General features: G+C 52.5%; 6 protein-coding genes across 6 annotated transcripts; 4 read left to right on the top strand and 2 right to left on the bottom strand.

Annotated features, from left to right (window-relative positions):
* Window positions 1-734: 734 nt before the first annotated feature.
* CC84DRAFT_1263025 (uncharacterized protein) lies at window positions 735-1,490 on the top strand (the record flags this gene model as incomplete). Its single annotated transcript, XM_018185200.1, has 1 exon — window positions 735-1,490. The coding sequence occupies one exon, from the start codon at window positions 735-737 to the stop codon at window positions 1,488-1,490; it is 756 nt and encodes a 251-aa protein (XP_018031319.1).
* A 2,327-nt stretch (window positions 1,491-3,817) lies between these two features.
* Window positions 3,818-4,821, bottom strand: CC84DRAFT_1168157 (uncharacterized protein). Its single transcript, XM_018179329.1, has one exon. It carries the CDS (start codon window positions 4,804-4,806, stop codon window positions 3,877-3,879), a length of 930 nt encoding a protein of 309 aa, XP_018031318.1. The 5' UTR covers window positions 4,807-4,821; the 3' UTR covers window positions 3,818-3,876.
* A 3,668-nt stretch (window positions 4,822-8,489) lies between these two features.
* On the bottom strand, window positions 8,490-9,856 carry CC84DRAFT_1199045 (3-oxoacyl-reductase). The gene is made up of 3 exons (XM_018181597.1): window positions 9,335-9,856; window positions 8,987-9,282; window positions 8,490-8,941 (listed from the first exon to the last, which is right to left on the bottom strand). The coding sequence occupies exons 1-3, from the start codon at window positions 9,496-9,498 to the stop codon at window positions 8,499-8,501; spliced, it is 903 nt and encodes a 300-aa protein (XP_018031317.1). The 5' UTR covers window positions 9,499-9,856; the 3' UTR covers window positions 8,490-8,498.
* A 141-nt stretch (window positions 9,857-9,997) lies between these two features.
* On the top strand, window positions 9,998-11,475 carry CC84DRAFT_1168155 (uncharacterized protein). The gene is made up of 4 exons (XM_018179328.1): window positions 9,998-10,127; window positions 10,175-10,281; window positions 10,332-11,202; window positions 11,255-11,475. The coding sequence occupies exons 1-4, from the start codon at window positions 10,037-10,039 to the stop codon at window positions 11,389-11,391; spliced, it is 1,206 nt and encodes a 401-aa protein (XP_018031316.1). The 5' UTR covers window positions 9,998-10,036; the 3' UTR covers window positions 11,392-11,475.
* Window positions 11,476-11,627: 152 nt separating this feature from the next.
* CC84DRAFT_1128213 (uncharacterized protein) lies at window positions 11,628-14,379 on the top strand. The gene is made up of 2 exons (XM_018175792.1): window positions 11,628-13,102; window positions 13,152-14,379. Exons 1-2 carry the CDS (start codon window positions 11,678-11,680, stop codon window positions 14,028-14,030), a joined length of 2,304 nt encoding a protein of 767 aa, XP_018031315.1. The 5' UTR covers window positions 11,628-11,677; the 3' UTR covers window positions 14,031-14,379.
* Window positions 14,380-14,491: 112 nt separating this feature from the next.
* CC84DRAFT_1128212 (uncharacterized protein) lies at window positions 14,492-18,863 on the top strand. The gene is made up of 5 exons (XM_018175791.1): window positions 14,492-15,026; window positions 15,237-15,602; window positions 15,653-17,040; window positions 17,093-18,024; window positions 18,075-18,863. The coding sequence occupies exons 1-5, from the start codon at window positions 14,981-14,983 to the stop codon at window positions 18,532-18,534; spliced, it is 3,192 nt and encodes a 1,063-aa protein (XP_018031314.1). The 5' UTR covers window positions 14,492-14,980; the 3' UTR covers window positions 18,535-18,863.
* The last annotated feature ends 1,101 nt before the right edge of the window (window positions 18,864-19,964 follow it).

The raw sequence follows: 19,964 nt of genomic DNA, 5'->3' as shown, positions 1-19,964 counted from the left end.
GTCAATGCACCAGCTCACAGCGTTCTATCTTCTCTAATATGGCCTACCTACTCCTCATTGAGCGTTGCCCTCCTCTCACCACGACCTCTCTTCCACGTAGAAGAAAAGTTTGCTTCCTTTGCCACCCGCGTTTGCATTCCAACTCGCTGGCCGACCCCAAGTGTTTGCTCTCAACTTGCTTTATGCCACTGACCAATGAGAGCGAATCACACGTTAGACAGTGTGCTGCCTATTGATAGCATTACCAGATCTCACAGGCTCGATCTCACACTACCCCATAGAACAGTAGCACACTGAACCAGGAGTTCGTTAACAGCTGGCTCTACTATGCCGCGACTGGCGAGCTCAGATGACGGTTTTATAAGGAGCACTGCAGCATATCGAAGCTCCACCTCGCGACGTGGTCCGCCATGCAACTGATTTAGCGCCCACCCGCAGCTCAGGCTATTAATCTTCACTTGACTTGCGCGTTTCTCTGCTCACCGATCATCAGCTACCTCACACTTTTTCCACTCATTTGACTTCGTCATATTCCGCGTCTTCTGCACTGGCATCCACGTTTCGTACTTAACTACAACCCTAATGAGCAACAGCTCCGGTAAACCTACTCAGATCTTGGATATTCCAAATCCTCCAGGGTCGTAATCTTTTGTATGCCTTTCTCCTGAAAGCAAAGGGGGCACAACAACGCCCTCGCCCGCTCTCATCTACCGTCACCGCTACAGCTACGTAAGATGGCTCTTATTCTAGGTGGGAATCGCTGGGGAAAGCCTCGCGACCCGCTTGGCAGCGAAGCTTATTCGTACCGGAGATTTCTTGCACAGCAACGGGAAGCAATGAGCAGTAGGGGCGGAGAAATGTACATGAACAACTACCGAAACACGTTCGGTCGCGGGGGCCTGAGAGGCTTCCGAGCATCCCGTATGCGACGTCCAGCCTTCGGCGGGGGCTATTATGGCGGTCCCAGTGGATACGGTGGCTACACCGGGTATAGCGGATTCAGTCGACGGCCAGCCACCTCACTGTCATTTGGCGCGCGACCTAGCCAGTTCCGCAGGCCCTACTCACGGTATTCCCCCTGGTCAGCATTCAACTACAGAGGCGGCATCGGCAGAATGAAACAGCAATTCCAGCCCAGGTATTGCAGCTACTCGCCTTCTCCATTCCGAAATCGACGCAAGGTGTACGGGCGAGATCCATATTACTACGAGGATGATCTATCTGAGGACGACTATGATGACAGCGACATTGAAGATAGCTATTGTCGCTCGTCACGACGTCAGTGGTACTATGGCTACAGAGACTGGGGCGATGGTGATGAGGACGACGAGGACGAAGATGATGATGATGAGTGGGACGAATATGGTTATGGTGATCTAGACGAAGAGGACGACAGTGACTTCGATGATCACGACTATGATTCAGATGTTTTTGACGAAGGCCGTTATGGATATGGGGAAACCAGGTTTCCTCCACGAGGTTACAGTTGATAGGGCGAGGAGATTGTTCAACATTTTATCATTTCCTTCGTCACCCTATTGTATTCGGAGAATCATCATCTGTCGTTATCGGTGAGACATTTTGCAATTCATAGTCATGTAATCATTGCAACGTAGGTATGCTTGTCTACAACACAGCCACCATGCGTTTCTGAAAATCTATAATCTTTTCCATCGAAAGCACCCCTCTGTTTCCAAGCCTTAACCTCCGAAACATCTACAACCACCCCAGCCCAAGAACTTCCGCCTCCAAAACCCCTTCTTCATCATCCACCCGTCAAGACCCCTTCTCCCAACTGCCATCCCACAGACAACGCCCTCCCCCCCGAAAACCAAGTTTGCTTCCCATTCTACGTCCCGATTCCCGGCGCCTACTCTCCCCTCCCTTACCACGTACACCAACCAGCACGGGAGGGCGTGTCCCACACGCAGCCCTATCTACGCCCTGTTTGTCCCCCCAACCTGTCAATCGCAGCGTGTAACGCTGTGTCGTCAGCGCACGCGCGATCGGCGCGGGACCCAATCGCATGGACGCCGCGGAGCATGGGCTGAGGATGCTGGAGTAGGCGGGTTCGGTTGGCACTCTGTATACCCATGGTATAGGCAGGCCGGTAAGGGCTTGTTGGTGGTCGTGAACCGTTTGGTGGGTCCGGGGCGGGAGTGACATAGCGGGAACATATCGATTGCTACCAAGGATAGACACATCGCCGTTTGGTGTCTGGACGACTGAAAGGAGTGGGTGAGTGAAGCGCACTGATGGGAATGTTGGGTCCGGGATCATGCACGGGTGTGTACCCACAGGTAGCTTGAGATGGAGCCCGGAGTGTACTACGGTGTGTGTAGATGCCGAATGTAAGGCTTCAATAACACGTATGGCTCGTGATTGGGGTTGAGGTACTTCTGTACTGATGGTGCCCGGGATGGGTATCTTGGGTGCCTAGGGTCGACTGGTGGATGTGTACTTTGCTTTGGGCTTTTTGGGCCTGCGACGTATTTCTCGTTTTTGCAAAAAGGAGCTTCCAACACCTTTCTCATCGCCAACTCTCGGGTGCACATCGCCTGATCTCACACCTTGATCCTGTCCAAGGAAACACTTCACAAATCCACCGACGATGTGTCTCCTCCTCACCTACAACTACACTTGCGCCCCGAATCACGCCGAAACCCTCTTCCACCCATGTCAGCTCCTCTCTATGCGAAGTTACCGCCTACGCAGCGTCACGACGCTTCTGAGCAACAATCCTTATCTGCGGATATGCCCTCGCTTGTGGGAGAAGAAGATTTGTCCTGGCGTGTGCGGGAGATGCGCTAGGAAGAAGGAGGGGTGGAGGGATAGAAGGCGGTAAAGATCGAAGGTTCCGAAGGGTAAGAGAGATCGAGATGGCAATGCTGATATTTCTGGGCGGAAGAGGGGATAGGATGCAAAGTAGTGTGCTTACGCAAAGGGATAATAAGACTTTCGGTAGCTGTCTCGTGTATCGGAGTCTTGCACATTTCAAGCTAGGTTTATACAGCTTATGTACCTATAGCATCACCAAAACACTTGTCTTGACCCTACCTGCACAATCATCGCCGTCTTAACAACCTTCCCCAACACCTAATACAGCGCCGTTCGCCCCCCTTCCTCCTCCAGTGTTTGCGTCTCCTCTCACGAATCGTGCATACCTTCAGTCATTTCCTTGCTCGCCCTCTCGACCCTTTCCATATCTGATTGCAGCCACTCGATTCGCCAGTACAAACTATGCAGTGTTGCCATGAGGACATGTTGCGAGAAGGCGAGATTCCTTTTTTCGAACTTGGCGCAGATCACGCCATCTTTCTGGCCGGGGCAGAGAGTCACAGTTCCTCCCGAGTGGGAGAGGTGTAGTCGAGGTGAGAAGGCTCCAAGTTGGGTCGGACATTGCGTGAGGTAAGGGATGAGTTCCTGTCAGATTGGTTGAAAATGTTATTGACTTTGAATGGTCTCTGTTTGTAGTGTGAATTAAGGTTTGGAGAGTCCTTTGAGTTTGACATGGTCGCACGACCAGGTGTAAGGGAAATAGTTGGCTAGAGTCTGAGTGCTCGATGCGATACGTACAATACACGTCAAGGCATGACAGTAAACCAGAACCACGAGGTGTCCAGCAATCTTGGATTTGAGACGAAAGAGTGCTTACTGCTAATGCTGCAAAGAATATGGTATCAGAAACAGATTACGGCTTGAAACAGCTTCATTGTACAACCAAGCACTGAAATAGCCTGGTATTGGTATGCCATCTATTCAGGTAAAGTAGCTGACCCAGCCAGTGTTGACAGAGCGATGCCTTTGTTGTTTTGCATGCAATACCTGGGTCTACTATCGTGGCAATTCTGCGAGTCTATCGAAGATAATGAAACTTTAGAGGTCGTTCGCCTTGCGCCCCTCCAAAATCTCTGCAATAATTTGCGCACAGGATGGGTCACTACTGTAGGACAAATACAAGTCATTCAGATCGGAGTATGTACCCAGATCCAGCATACCCGAATAGAAGAAGGAGAGAATCCCTCCAATTCTTTCTCGTGCTAACTTCCATCCCGGGTGCTTTCTGCCCTGGTAGATAACATTACGAAGAGCCACCTCTTCAATCATGTCGTTCACCTCAGTTCGGTACCCAGAGTGCAGAAGATTGGTTGCTGCATCGGGAGGCACGAAAGGTCGAGGAGCATGAAATCTGAGCATGCGGATGCTGTAGTGAGGGATATACTCGTGTTCAAAGCGGATGGTATCGTTGAATTTGTAACGTGCTCCGGTCCAGAGTCTTCGCCGGTTGGAATCGGGCAATGGTCCGGCACTGCCTACAGCCAAGATCCGATAAATAAGGTACCTCAGCTGCGTTGTAAAATCGAGAGTCCACTTGTGTGTATTTGTGGTCTCTTCCGATTGCTCCTGGCCGTCGTATTGATACCGATACTGGATATCAAGCTTTTCGATCATACGTCCCGTAATTAATGGCAGGGAAAGCCAAGTCACCCATATCGTCTCTTCATTGACGGCTAGTACATCCAGGATCATGGGGACGTCCGCTTTAGACACTCGTTTCAGGGTGTCCGCGCGCAGCTGCTGACAGGCGAGCAACAAGCCGCCGAATGCAGGTCGAAAAGCCGTTGGAGAGCTCTCGAAGTAGATCAAGTTGCCAATTTCCTTCCAGTGGGTGTCTTCGAATTGAATGCGCGTGTCTCTTCTGGACGAATGATCATTCCGGGCAGTAGGTGGGTCGCGCTGAGATGTGATGACGTAATCGATGATATTGTCCCGTATCTCGAGAGGTAGCGATAGTAGCGATGGCATCGTGGGAAATCGCTGGGTTGACTAAAGAGGCGTGGATGGGAAGAAGGACGCGGTACTTCTTTGGACAAGTGTTGGGTGAGGAATGCCAGCCCCACACTAACCAAGCCTGTTCGAGACGCCGCCCTTTTATCTCCTCCAGTTTGAGGGCGATTAAAGATGCGTTATTTGACTGTAATTAGTGAGGCATCAGTTTCACATATTCTACATAACTGCATAAATTAGAGCACTACTTCTGGGAGCTGAAGTCAAGAAGCAAGCATTTCAATCCTCTGGTCTTGAGCAGATGACGCCACTGCATTTGAGCGCAAGATTTGGATCGGTGACATGTGTCCTTAGAATTCTAAAAGAATGACCCGGGCAGAGTGTGACGAGACGCGACCTGTGGACACGTGAGCCTATCCACCTGGCGTCAATGTACGGATATGATGACATTGCTACCGTGTTCCTCGAGAAGGGTGCAAAGCTTGGTTCGAAAGATGAAGTGCATTGGTCGCCGCTGGATTATCTATTGAAAGGAGACATAAAGTAGTCATCGAACGTGCGCAACGCCGGTGACGTTAAGGGAGACAGCATCCAAGGAACGCACCAGCGGCGCGCCGAGAAGAAGCGGAATATGGTCGTCAAGATTGCGCCGATGAAGCCTGATTACGGCGGCAAGAGATCACGAACGTTCCTACATTGTTCTGTAAAGAGCACAAACACAGCGACGGTTAAACAGTTGGTGCAAATCGGATACGATCTTCATGAGCCGAATTCCGACGGTAGATCAGCGCTGTATCTAGCGGCTTTGTGCGGCTCGTGAGGATATGGTCCAGCTCCCGCTCGACGGGATTGACAGACCCGTCGAAGATTCTGAGCAGGGGAACAAAGTTGTCGCAGATGCATTCGTAGGGAACAAGGAGAAAGTGACAGCACTGGTGCTTGTCGCTCGCAATGGCCACCTGCCAGTCATTGAAGTACTAATTAATCTTACCAAAAACCAATTGGAAAGCGGGCCGATACATCTTGAGCGGAATTTGCTAGGTAGGACAGCTTTGCATCTTGCGATTGAAGAAGAACAACATGAGGTCGCACTACCTCTTCTTGGACTCTTCCCGCAGCAGGCGAGCACCTAAGACAATACATGGAAGTACTTACCCGCCACTGCATCTCTTCGTGCTACAGAAGAAGAATGTGTAAACAGAATACTCGCACAGTGGCCTAAGGTTGTCAATGATCCGGATCTCCAGTCCAAGCAAACTTCGCTGTCATGGGCATGTGAGCGAGATCGAGAAGACATTGTAAGGACCCTATTACGTCGGGCTCACATCGACGTGGATAAGCAAGCGGCCGGATGGAAACAGTTCGCACCCTTACATTCAGCTGCCAACGAAGGTAACAGTACTATTATGAAGTTATTGCTCATGAACGCGAAAGTTAGCCCCAAATTGAAAAATCAGGATAGCAATACACCACTGATACAGCAATACAGAGGGGATGCGAAAACGTCGTTCAGGCTTTTTTTCTTGCCGGAGCACCAATAGACAGATACAACAACAACGCCTGAGAAATCTTTCTGTGAAATCATACGTGGCCATGCGCAGTATAATCTCAGAAGTATCGTATTGTATTGGCAATGAAGATATTATGAATACCGATCTTCTGACACTCGCAAAGATATCTGAAGATGTTTGGAATATAACAGCCTTTGATGAGTTCATGTGATTGGCTCTGAATCGCAAGAGTACGCAAAAGAGTGTGAAGCCGGGACCGATTCATGTAACGGCTCGCTTGCACGACTTGAATCTTAGGGAAATGATTTGCACTTGAAGGATATAAGATTCACGAGTGTGGACGAGGATGTTTGGACATGTATCGAGTATGCTCAGACATATCGCTTTAACCTTGTCAGCAAAGAGGTATATCAGATTGCCCGACAAAACATCCCGGAAAAGTCCGGGACTCATAGTAGACTCATGCCTAATTCTTTTAATTTCGATTATATAGCAACATCTATCTGCAACACGCGCTACAACACAACAAAATACGGGAATTGCATCGGCTTCTACAGTAAGCTGTCACTGTACTTTTTTCTGCGTACTCATAGCGCTACAAACAAGATCAATCAACTGTCCAAATAACGGGTAAGATCTACTACGATAAAGGCCCCAACGCGCCCTTGTTCACATCGATCTGCACCGTGCACTGTGTTCCTCCCTTGACAGCTCTTACGACGTTCTTCTATCAGGAAATGAAGGGACTTAAAAGAATCTCACACAAAGCATTTACCTCTTCCCAAAAATAAACAACTTCAAATTGCTAACACTAGTAGTATTTTCGCGATTGCCTTTTGCGACAAGAAGCTCGACCGAGGAACTATGCTGGAATGGAACGCCATTTCATTCGCCTATTATGGCGACAATAAAGAGCTATTCATCAACTCAAGCAAAAATACAGAAATCCAAGTCAAGATGTTGTACCTGGCGGTCCTTAGAGGGCAGGCGATACTGTTGGTATTGGATTCAACCTTAAGACATGAGAAGGATTCATCCCTCTTAACGGCGAAATGATGGACATTGGTAAGGAGAGCGCTATGAAACGTTTCAGATCTAAGTGATAGATCTGCTAACTCCTCCAGGCAAGCTTTTCCAGAAACTCGGTGATAGGTTCAATGACAGAATAACGTATCCTTGCGGTGGATTGGACAATCCGAAAGGCGAAGAGGGGCTTGAATTCGAATGGAATATAGGTGCTCCAAATCACCCTTTCATGTACCAAACGTTCTCTACGATGAAATCAGGTAGGGAATCATCAAAGTAGAAACGAGAGAGCGACGGGAAACGGTAACGGCGGGTATGGAAATGAATGCTCTCATTCCATTACTGGGAAAGGCAAGAAATATGAGCAGCTCCTAATGTCTCTCTACGCATCGTGAACCTGCGCCATGGATGCTCCCCGAAATCCAAAGAACCAAAATGGATTATCGGCCAATTAAACCTTCGTGCCTCATCCACAACCCGACTTCTCCTCGCCCTACACCTCCACCACCGTCCTCCCATACCCACCCCTCCTCCTTCCCTGCGCTCTAACACCCTCTCTCAAATCCTCGACATCCTCCAGAATCCTCCTCAGCAAATCATCCAGAGCACCGCGATGCTGCGCCACACTCCTCTTCATGTCCTCCAGGCAGCGCTTCACCTGCCTCATCAGCTCGTCCACACCTTTCTCATCAGCTCGTCCACACCTTTCTCATCAGCTCGTCCACACCTTTCTCATCAGCTCGTCCACACCTTTAAGCCGCCCATCTAGCTCCTCAAGCTTCCGTCTCAACGTCTCGTCCTCTCTCCTTAGGGCTTCGTGCTCGTTGAAGTGTGTGCTGTTGACGGGTACGGGGAGGAAAGTAGGATGCTAAGCATAGGCATGGGGAAGGGGTGGTCGTGGGCGGTAGGGGAAGGAGAGGTCGGAAGGATACGTGCTTGTTGGGTTGGATGACATGGTGTGTGAATGGAGTGTCACATGGGCTGGGCTTTTGCAGAAGGCGTGTGAATGCTGCTGGTGTTCGTCGTGGTGTTGTCATAAGCACTGTGGCAGCGTCGCACGAGGTTTGGTAGGAGACAGGTGTCCCACGTCTTCTGCGCTACTTCCGTTCATTCTCACACAAACGTGAGGCTGGCTAGCAAGCATCGCAGCAATTTCCTTTGATTGCCTACTTACTATGTAAAAATGATGCCACCGTCGATGACGATCGTCTGTCCGGTCATGTAGTCCGAATCCTTGGAACACAAAAAGCTCACCGTATTACTCACATCCTCAGGCACGCTCGTCCTCCCCAGCGCAATCAACTCCCCCGTATACTTCTTGATCGTATCGCCCTTCTTTGCCCCCGTTTTCTTCCCCAGCTCCTCGTCAATGAGATCCCACATCGCCGTACCCACAATACCCGGCGCGTACGCATTGACAGTGATCTTGTGCTCGGCCATCTCCATGGCGAACGCCTGCGTCATGCCGCGCACAGCCCATTTGGAGGCGCTATAGTGGCTAAGCAGGGCGAAGGGCTTGAAGGCTACGATGGAGGCGGCGCTGAGGAGCTTGCCGCCGGAGCCTTGCTTGATCATTTGTTTGGCGGCGGTGGTGTAGCAATTAAAGACGCCAAAAACTACGATCATCAGTCTATCTGCAAGGAGCTAGAAGGACATCATACCGTTGATGTCAAACATCCGCTTCAGATCTTGCTCCGTTAGATCTAGCAGCGCCTTGACCTGCGCGATGCCCGCGTTGGCTACCATCGTGTTCAGAGGTCCTAGCTCATCGACGCTGGTCTGGACTAGTCTCTGCACTTCTGAGAGGTTGGAGACGTCTGCTGCGACGGCAATTGCGCTTCGGCCCATGCTCTTGATTTCTGAGGCTACGGCGTCCGCTTCTGATTGGTTTGCAGGGATGTCGTTTACGCAGATGTCGTAGCCGTCATGGGCAAGGCGGAGGGCAATTGCTTTGCCGCTGGGAAGGTTAGGAGGATTGGGTTTGTTGGAAAATAAGGTGGAAGCCTCACATTCCGCGTGCTGAGCCGGTGACGATTGCGGTGCGGTTTTGTTGGTCCATCTTCGGTGTAGCATATCTTCGAACTTGATTGCAGGTTGGCACTGCGACTCGTGGTGCGACTACAAGCTTTGACGAGGCTGTCAAGAATGTCCTAGCTGGTGTACGGAAAGCCATAATTGAATAAGTGCAGAAGGTCTAGGACGAGACTGAGCAAAGGTCAAGTTCCGAGTGTCAGTCATTGAGCAGATCACATTGTTTTTGAAGCCGGCATCTGCACGACTACTCCGCATTACCCCATCTAGGAGCTTACACAAGCTCGCCGGCTACACGGGGCACGGGACTGACCCCTCTTCATTCAAAATGACGCCGAAGGAGTGTGGAACGGGGAGCCAAGGATCCCGGGCGGGAATAACACATGGCTGCAGGTGATTCCTGATGCGTTACAGACACGTCGTTGTTGATCGGCGATGATCAAGTCAACGTGTGCGAAGATGCTCTGAGAACCCGGCGAAAAGACTTTAGTTTCTCACACCTAGACAATGAGATTCTGAACCGCTTCGGTGTATCTACAAGAGCATAGGTGCGGCGAAGGCGGGGAAGGCGCACGGGCTAGCTCTTTCTGCGTTGGCGTCTTTCGCGAGTCCTTGTTCCGAAGCGCGTCAACATTGAAGCCCAACCGCAGCTGTACGGCACACATTACGAGCATTCCAGCATGTCGCGCCAAAGCATGGCGCCGCAGCGCAATCTGTCACTTACCGAGGAGTTGGAGCGACTGGAGCAGTCAATCACCCTGACGCTGCAAGGTAAACAAACACTGCTTCTACCCCACACACATAACTGACAGGACCAGAAATCGACCATAATTTCAGCCGCGCACACCGAATCGTGACGACAAGCATACTTCCGATAGTAGAGCAGTATGGCAAGCATTCCGAAGCAGTCTGGGAGGGATCGAAGGTATCACTGAATCTGCGAAGGGCCTCGTGGACGGATACTGACTCCTCTAGTTCTGGAAGACATTCTTCGAAGCCAGCGCAAACGTCTCCCTCTCTGGCTATGAAGCACCCGACCCCGATGAGACCACGACGCATGAAGATATGACGCAGCAATCGCAGATGTACGAAGACCAGACGGAAGAGGGGGACGATACGGTGACGGGCGCAGTTACAACCCCTCAGCGACGGCCTTCTTCGCAAGCGCATATGGACGATACGTCGGAGCTTGAATCGCCTTCGCTCGCACACGCGCACAGTACCCCACGAGCGCCGACCATGAGTACAGAGCAGCCCCAGTTCGCCGAGTTCTCTTCTCCGTACGAGAACCTGAGGCGCGAAGTGCTGGGGTCTCGAACGCCCAAGCTTGAGCCTACAACGCCTGGCAGGGCGGACGCTTTGCCAGACATGACGGGACAGTTCGACTCTTCGCCGTTCGTTGCTCCGACGTCGACGAAGCGAGCACCCGTGGACCAAGGCCCACTGATGCACCATGTGCTCGATAAGACGTACCGTATTCAAGCAACCCCGCTCATCAGTCCGCGCAAGTACAAGCCGACAGGTGCTTTCACGCCCGCGACTGCTCGCCGAGGTGCACCAACCCCTCGCGAGAAGACAAGCGCACTGCCCGACTGGGCTGACGATTCATCTCCGCCATCTTCACCTGCGCCCCAGTTACGCGCCGACATATTTTCGCCCATGAAGACTCCGCGCACACCTGGTGTCAGCGTGCAGACACCTGGGAAAGGGAAGCAAGCATTCAGTGTCACGAAGACCGGAGGAAACGTGTTCGACAGCGACAGTGATGATGAGTTGGATCTGGATTTCTCTCCACCCAAGACTGTGCAATTCCATGTCCCACAGAGCAAGCTGTACCAGACTCCTGGTAAGTACAGTTCGTGTATTCCGAACTCAGACCTGAAGTTGACGTTCCGCAGCCCGCGAAGCAAGCAGACGCATTGTCGAGGATTTGCTCTTAACAGCTGGAGGCGATATCACGGAATCAACGGGCACGATGGACGAGGACAGCCCTAGTGTGGTCCGGCGGCGGCCTGATCTTGATGATTCCTTTTAGAAGCCAATGATACCCCTGTAGAGCGAGCGGTGTATTTCATCTTTGTGTATACCATAGCTCAATGAATACTTCGACGGTTGTACGTACTCGATATTTAATGACGCTGCATGTCCACTTGCGGCTCTCATGCACGTGTCCACATGGGAAGATGTGCCGCGCCACGCCCAAAGAGGCTAGCGGTCGATCATGAGAGCTCGAATGCTCCGTCATCCCCAGCTCATGCTAGGCTCCCCTTTCATTACCCCAGCTCTGCGCTTCCACACGTTCTTTTATATATTCCGCCGCGATGCCTCGAAGCCGGAGACCCCCGAACTCCGGTTATGCGCGCATCGCGCAAGCCGAAGAGGAAGAGGACTCGCATGATGATTCTGAGGAAGAGTTTCATGAGCGGACACTGGCCAGCTCCTACGCTCCCATACAACCGCGGAAAGAACGCATGCGCATGCCACAATCGGGCGACTCGTCGCCGAAGCTACGAAGAACTACGTCCGGGCGCCGTCAACGAACCAATTCGGGGGTGGACATCAAAGCTATCAACGCGCGGCTGGAACGTTGGGCGGACGAGATTGCACAGAAGTTCAAGATCAAGAAGCAAAAGGATACGCCGGAAGATGAGGCGCTCGAAATTCACCACTCGGTGTTCCAAGCGCCGGACTGGGTACGCCCGGCCACGGCAGAGACACTCACATTCGACTATGAGGGCTCTTCGGATCGCATGACGAAGCTACAATTCGATGAGATCGTGGAAAGTGTGCAGGTGGCCATCGAACAGGGCATGCATCCGAAGCTGATCACGCAAGGCAGCTCGGGCAGCTACTTCGCGCGCAACTCGCAGGGCAAGGTCGTTGGCGTCTTCAAGCCAAAGGACGAGGAGCCGTACGCGTCGCGCAACCCGAAGTGGACTAAGTGGATACACCGGAATCTGTTCCCCTTCTTCTTCGGGCGCGCATGTTTGATTCCTAACCTGAGCTACATTTCCGAAGCCGCTGCCTACGTACTGGACTGCCAACTGCGCACGAACCTCGTACCGTATACCGAAGTCGTTTCGCTCTCGTCCAAGTCCTTCCACTATGATTTTTGGGATCGAAGAGCATACTACAGAAAGAGGAAGCCATTTCCGGAGAAGGCGGGTAGTTTTCAGGTGTTTCTGAAGGGCTTCAAGGACGCGAACATCTTTCTGAAGGAACACCCTTGGCCAGACCAGAACAACGTAAACCTCAACAATGCGCGGAGGAAAAAGAAGCGGAGATGGGCTGAAGAGTGCAGGCCTAGCGGACCGCAGTCGGACGACGAGGACGAGGAAGAGGCACGATCAAACACACCGGAGCTGCAGCACAGGAGAGGCTTCTGGACAGAAGGTCTACAGCAGTCTTTCCGGGAACAGCTTGAAAAGCTGGTCATCTTGGATTACATCATGCGTAACACCGACAGAGGGCTGGACAACTGGATGATCCGGATTGATCAGAAGACTCAAGAAGCAAGCATCGTCGCAGAACCGCCCAGGACAGATGGCCACTTGGAGGAGGACGAGGAAGTCGTGCCCAGCAACTACACGAGGCAATCCATGTCTGAAGCCGATCCGTACGGTCGCCGGGAGCCTATGAAGGCGACAAGCAGATCAACTACGCCTATGGCCAGCGGTCCGACGCCAGCGATAACGATTGGTGCAATCGACAACAGTTTATCGTGGCCATGGAAGCACCCTGATGCAGTAAGTGGTGTGCAGTGTGATGTGAATGTCGAGCTAATTGCGATTACAGTGGCGAAGCTACCCGTTCGGCTGGCTGTTCCTACCGGTGTCACTCATCGGGAAGCCATTCTCTGAAGCGACGCGTCGCCATTTTCTGCCCCTACTAACCTCCAAGCTGTGGTGGGCTGAGACACAAGCAGCTCTGCGCAAGTGCTTCACACAAGACGATGATTTCAAAGAACGTATGTACGCAAAACAGATCGCGGTAATGAAAGGCCAAGCCTGGAACGTCGTAGAGACGCTCAAAGAGCCTGACCATGGCCCCTTGGAGCTGACACGGAGAGCGCGCGTCTGCGTGTGGGATGACTTGGTTGAGATACCGATCGCCGTTCCGCTCCGTGAGCCTTCTGCGGAGATGCGCCGCAAAACTCAGCCTAACCGGCAAAGAGTCGCTGAGCAAGAGGAAATGGATATTACGGCGCTGTCTACACCTCCGCAAAAGCCGCAGCCGGATCTGCTCATGAACTCACCACCTATGGAGCTGGCGAGCGAGAACCGATTCAACCTTTCCCGCGAATCTAGTTCCATGGATGTGCGGCGACAGCAACCAGACGATTCTGGAGTCGCTGATTCGCAGGCTCAGGCAGTGACGTGGAATTCTCGTCTTGAATCGGGCTCGCCGTCACTGCAAACGAACGGACGGCCTTCACACAGATCGCGCATGAGTTATGATGCACCCCGGCGACGCGATCAAGACTTACGGAGACACCATCGTAGGCTGTCACTCTCCTCGCGGCGCGGAAACGGCGGCCTGTTCGCAGGCGACGAAGACGACGAGGGAGACCTCGGCTACGCAGCAAACGAGGACCTTGATGGGAACCGCAAGCGTGTCATTGTCGAGCGGCTGGAGATGGTCAAGGCGAAGAACCCCGTGTTCACATGGTGTTAATGTACGATTGTTCCACAAAGAGCGCATGAAACCTTTATGTGTAGGGAACCTATTCTTAGAAGACAGACGTACAGAAGACTTGCATTGGGCGGCGTTGTTTTTCTGCATGGGCGGCGGTCGGTTGCATATGTGGCGTTCTGCCCTCGGTCGCTTGGCCATGTGTAGTAATAAAGATGCTGGACCCCCACGATCCCATGGTCTGTACCTCGCATGAGTTGCACTGCATGCTGCGAGTTCTCGACGCCTAGGTGTCGCACTGGGCCCGTAGCTCCCAAAAGACAAGCCGTTGCACCGTTGTCCAGATGAGTCATTTGACCTGATCATCTTTCGTTTGTTTTGAGCTCTCATCAATATCGCATAATGAATTGCCGAAAGCGCAGCTCCTGAAGGGTCATCTGACCATTGTTAGCGTACTAGCCACGGGTGGCGCTGGGAAAATCGCTGACCTCGACATCTGTGTCAAAGGAAGGCAGCAATCTTCCCATCGGCACCTGCCTGGTCGCATTGCGACTTCACTATCTCCTCGAGGGAACGTGTACGACCTGGCATGTTGATGGTTATCGCCCGAGGCCTGTCGCGTCGCTATCTTCGGCGCCCGCCTCTTCTCGCTCGCCCACCTGACTTGTATTTCTGATAGACCGTGGGAACGGCACTTCCCGCCGCCGCCGCCGCAGCAGCGAGCTGCAAAACTTGCTGGTGAAGGGTTCCAACACTTGAACTCCCTCTGAAATCTGAAAGAGCTGGGGATTCAACCCATATCTTAGATCCGGTTCAAGATCCACAGCATCACGGCACGTGGATCAAAGCGTCAAGGCTTGGCGGCTACATGCGCCATTAAGCACCCTCGACCGTCGCCGTTGCTCGTGGAGAGAGAGACCGTTTTCTTACATTACGCGCGACACCGAAATCTTACCTCAACTGTGGAAAAATCTTGTATGGTATTATAAATCATGAACCCCGCCGCCCTGCTCGACCCCAAGGGCGCGCGCCGTCGAGGTAACAGCCCATACTTTTCTTGTCCTTCTTTCCACTCTAGTCATACCAAGTCAAGGAACAACATGTCGGAGCCTCAGGAGGTTTGGCCGCCGGAGGTTATGGCGTCATTTATTGGAGACGACCACTACCTACGTGGTACCGACTACGACGAGCAACACTATCCCCTCCCATACGTCTTCCAGCAGCCGCTAATTACGAATGACGAAGCAGCCGCGCCCCATGTATCATCTCCTTCTCCCGCAATGCAGTATCAACCGCAACAGTTTGATCCTCGTGCATTGCTCAACCCTAAGTCGGCCTCAAAACGCCCGGCAGCCGAACAAGAGCCAGAGCGCGGCCGTGAGTCCGGCAGCGGTGGAGAGCTCTCGGGCCAAGTATCGCTGGTAGAGCGTTTACACAACGTGCACGAACGTACCGCTTCACCTGCGAAGAAAATCAAGACTGATGACGACCACCACCACAAAAAGAAGAACCACTCGCCCGCGAGCTTCGGCGCAGGAGCGCTGGATCTGAAGAATCCCAGCAACGGTCAAGCACAGGCTCCACCGCCTGGCCCTGCCATCGACCTCACAATGAGTAAGACACTCCGCTACGCATTATTGTTGATGTTACTGACTCACTTGCAGGCGACGATGAAGATGACGGAATCAAGGTCGTTCAGGATAACAGCAACGAAGTGATATGCATTGGTAAAGTCCGCTCTGTGTACATCCAAGCACATCGGGTGCCGTTCCCGGACCCCAGGAAGCACCAAGGCAATTATGGACAACAAAGCCGCATCAAAATATCTTTTCGCCGCGCTGGTGGCGACCGAAACAATTCCGTGATCATGACTGTTGATCCCACTGGCAGAGAATTCGGCAGAATCGATCTCAAGACTGCGCCCTGTCTCGCCCCACTGATGGACAATGCAAAAACGACGGGCATGAAGTGGTCAGCGTGGACGGACCCACGGCGCAAGACGACTAATGAGGGGCCCCCGGGTTCAGCCATGAGTGCTTTGCTTAACATGACATTTCAACTCTACTGCCCCCGGAAGTTTGCCTTCACCCTCGGAAACCATCTGGCCAAATGCAAAGTATACCTCGATGATCCGGTATTCGAGACAGATCGCTGCGACTACTTCAACCCGCAAACGAAGAACAGCTGGACTAAAGAAGCTGCTCAGCAACCGACGTTCGAAGCACCACGTCCGAGCTACCCTGCGTATGTCCTGCGATCGGTTGACGAAATTCGTACGGACGTACAAAACATGTTCGACACTATCGGCAACGTAGAAGAGCTGCCGCTCCGAGAGCCATCTTCACTTGTCCAGACGCCGCTTTACAAGCATCAGAAGCAGGCGCTCCATTTCCTATGGGACAAGGAGCAGGTATGGGAGGGCGATGAGGCTGATGCACGAAAGGACTTGCTGTGGCAGCCGAAGGTTCGAGACAATGGGCGGAAATACTACGCTCACGTCATTACTGGCCAGGAACAACCCATCCGACCTTTGAACTGCCGAGGAGGCATTCTGGCCGACGAGATGGGTCTTGGGAAGACCCTTAGTATTCTGTCTCTAGTCGCCGACGATGAGTCCCGGGAAGCTGCGGCTGTGTTCGAGCAGAAGAGGCCTGTCGTCAACCCAAATGCCATAGTTCAGCCGATCATGAACTCTCGCGGCACATTACTCGTGTGCCCCCTCAGTACCATGTATAACTGGAAGGAGCAGTTGGAACGCCATTTCCCGGCCGGTCGAGGTCTCAAGTGGATTAACTACCATGGCAAGTCTCGCTCAACGTACTCACCCCAGGAGCTGGCCGATCATGATATTGTTATAACCACCTATAACATGATCGCAGCCGACTTCCAAGACAAGGCTATGCCTCTCCCTAGGGTTAACTGGTTTCGTATTGTGTTGGACGAAGCACATGCTATCCGAAACATCAATACCAAGCAATCCCTTGCTGCTTGTTCGTTGCCCGGTCAGCGTAGATGGGCTGTAACTGGTACACCCGTCCAAAACCGACTTGATGTGAGTGCGCAGAGTATTGTTATTTGTTTTCATTGATACTAACATTCTCCAGGATCTTGGAGCTCTGTTCCGATTCATCAAGCTACACCCGTTCGACCATACCGGCGGTTTCAACCAATGGATCATGAGTCCCTTCAAGAACGCAGACCCCGACGTTGTCCCTCGATTGCAACTCCTTGTCAGCTCTATCACTATTCGACGCGTCAAGGACAAGGTTCTGGAGATTGAGCTACCCTCCCGCACTGACCAAATTATCAGGCTGAAGTTCTCTAATGACGAGCAGAAGCTTCACGACTGGTTCGAGGCAGATTCGTCTCGCAAGGTCAACGCTGTCACTGCCGGCGATAAAATGGGCGGCAAATCATACGCTCGTATCCTCACTGCAATCACTAATCTCCGTCTTATCTGTGCACACGGTCGCGACCTTCTCAATGAGGAGGCGCTGAAATTGACTGATGGCATGACGTACGACAACCCGATGGAGATCGCCGATGATGACAATCCGGATGCAGCAACTATAAACCGGCACCAAGCGTACGACATGCTTGAGCTGTTCCGACAGATGGATAACGACGAGTGCGCCATTCCCGGCTGCGGTACCAAGCTTGCATCTCAAGACACTGATGAGTTCGAGGAGGACGATGCCAAGGCTGATATCTCTGGCGTTATGACATCTTGCTATCACATGGTATGTGCGAAGCACACTCGAGGTTTCCGTCAAGAGCTTCAAAAGACTACCACGCAGGAAGGCCTCTGCACTTGTCCTTTCTGCGATGCGCGGATCACCCCCACTCTGTTCGAGCTCAAGAAGTCGGACTACACATCATACATGCAAGAGCAGGAGCGCTTGAAGCGGGATCCTAAGCTCGCGAAAAAGATTGGTGCTTACAATGGACCATCATCAAAGACGAAAGCGCTGCTGGAGGACCTGGCCGAGCACCGGGCCTGGACCGAGGCTAACCCGACGGAGCCTCCCATCAAGAGGTAAGTCCTTATCAGTGTATCATTCAAAGCACAAGCTAACAAACCACAAGCGTCGTCTTCTCAACCTGGACGACGCACCTCGACCTCATCGAAATCGCCCTCTCAAAGAACAACCACAAATATGTCCGCCTCGACGGCCGCATGCCCCGCGAAGCCCGCAACCGCTCCCTCTCCGCCTTTGACAAAGACCCCTCCGTCACCATCATCCTCGTCTCCATCGGTGCCGGCGGCCTCGGGCTCAACCTCACTAAAGCCAACAAAGCTTTCGTCATGGAGCCGCAGTTCAATCCCGCCGCTGAAGCCCAGGCTGTCGATCGCGTGCACCGTTTGGGCCAAACGCGACCGGTCACGATCAAGCGGTTCATCATGGAGGGCAGCTTTGAGGAGAAAATGCTCGAGTTGCAGCGGAAGAAGAAGGATTTGGCAAATTTGGCGATGACGAGAGAGAAGAGTAGTAAGGAGCAGGCCGCGAAGCAGCGGCTGGAGGATTTGAGGAGCTTATTTAGGTAGGGCGACCGAAAACCTTTGCTTGCCTACCTTCTAGCGAACAGGACCTGGGACAGCACAGACGCTATTGGGCAGTATTGGGAACGGAGGTTGGGGGCGCATGGGGGGATGGAGTGCGTGTTTGGTTGTCCTTTCAAGTGGCGTTATCATGGGCGCAAACATACCGTATATACGGTACTGTGGCGCCAGCAGCACATATTCACCTAGGCATTGCGTGGAGGGGTTAATACCTGCCTACATATGTTTGGGTTTGGGGGAGTGTTTTGGGCCATGGCCGCTTATAGATCATCTTTTCCGGTATCCCAATGAAGTCCACGATGTTTTCTTCCTCTTCCAAAAAGAGGCAGAATCTCCTACACTGACGATCGCTGTATTAAGCATACACACCTCATGCCACATACACGCGCTTTCTTTCTCGTCAGTGTACATTGATCGTCGCTGGTGGAATGTCACTATGTTGTGTATTGTGCATCTCCCCGGAGAAACACGGAGATGCTTGGCAGGCTTGCACACTCGACCACTCCACCTTTCCGCACCCGCAGCGCCATGTCCAGTCGCGGGCATTCAAGTGCGTAAGAGAAACCACGGACCCAGCGTACCTGGCCCGTGATGGGAGGAAGGTGAAAGCTTAAATGGACTTCACGTCTCTGGCTCTGTGCCTCCTCACGTTGTTTCTTTTCCCAAAAGAGCAGGCAGAGTAGTGATGGGTGAGAAGGCAGACCGCTGCGCTGCGCACCCTTGGGAACCATCAAGCGCAGAAGAAAAAAGAAATACGCGTGTTCGTGAATCTGAAAACTTGGAAGACTTCGTCCGTCACATCGCATCGCGTTGCGTGGTGATTCCAACCAAGCCCAGCACAGTCGAAGTCACAGTGAGAGTCCCGCCCTACTCCTACTCGCTCCCCGCGCGACGTACGCTCTGACACCACGCCATATCTGTGGATTGTGTCAAGCGTGACAGTCCCAATCCTCTCTCTTTCCATCGCCAACAAGGTAAGGGAGTGCTATTGTACAGAACGTGGAAGGTAAGAAGTGGGGCCAGGAAGGGAAACGAACGGCTGTTCGGACGTGCGGAACCGGGTATGCTAACCCAGCATAGGCTGATGCGGTGCCCGAGGTCACGCCGGCGCGCGACAACCGTATTCTTTTCTTCCAGGAACAATATTTACTCCGCTGAAGCCACTGCGCAGAGAAACAAAGACTCGGGATGCTACCAGACGCATGCGCATGGCGTAGGGGGCAGTCAATGCTTCGGAAGGGACGATGGCGACAAGCGAAGAGCGAAGAGCGAGGAACGATGGGAACTATACAACGAACACGACTACGCGACACAAGTTGGGGGACAACATAATTTCGGCAGGAAAACAGATTCTTTTTGCTACATTAAAGCGGTCGTGTATGCATCCATCTCTAAGAAAACGCAGATCCAATCTC

The sequence above is a fragment of the Paraphaeosphaeria sporulosa genome, assembly GCF_001642045.1.
Source record: "Paraphaeosphaeria sporulosa strain AP3s5-JAC2a unplaced genomic scaffold CC84scaffold_11, whole genome shotgun sequence".
Lineage (NCBI taxonomy): Eukaryota > Fungi > Ascomycota > Dothideomycetes > Pleosporales > Didymosphaeriaceae > Paraphaeosphaeria > Paraphaeosphaeria sporulosa.
This window is presented reverse-complemented; position numbering and strand designations above follow the sequence as displayed.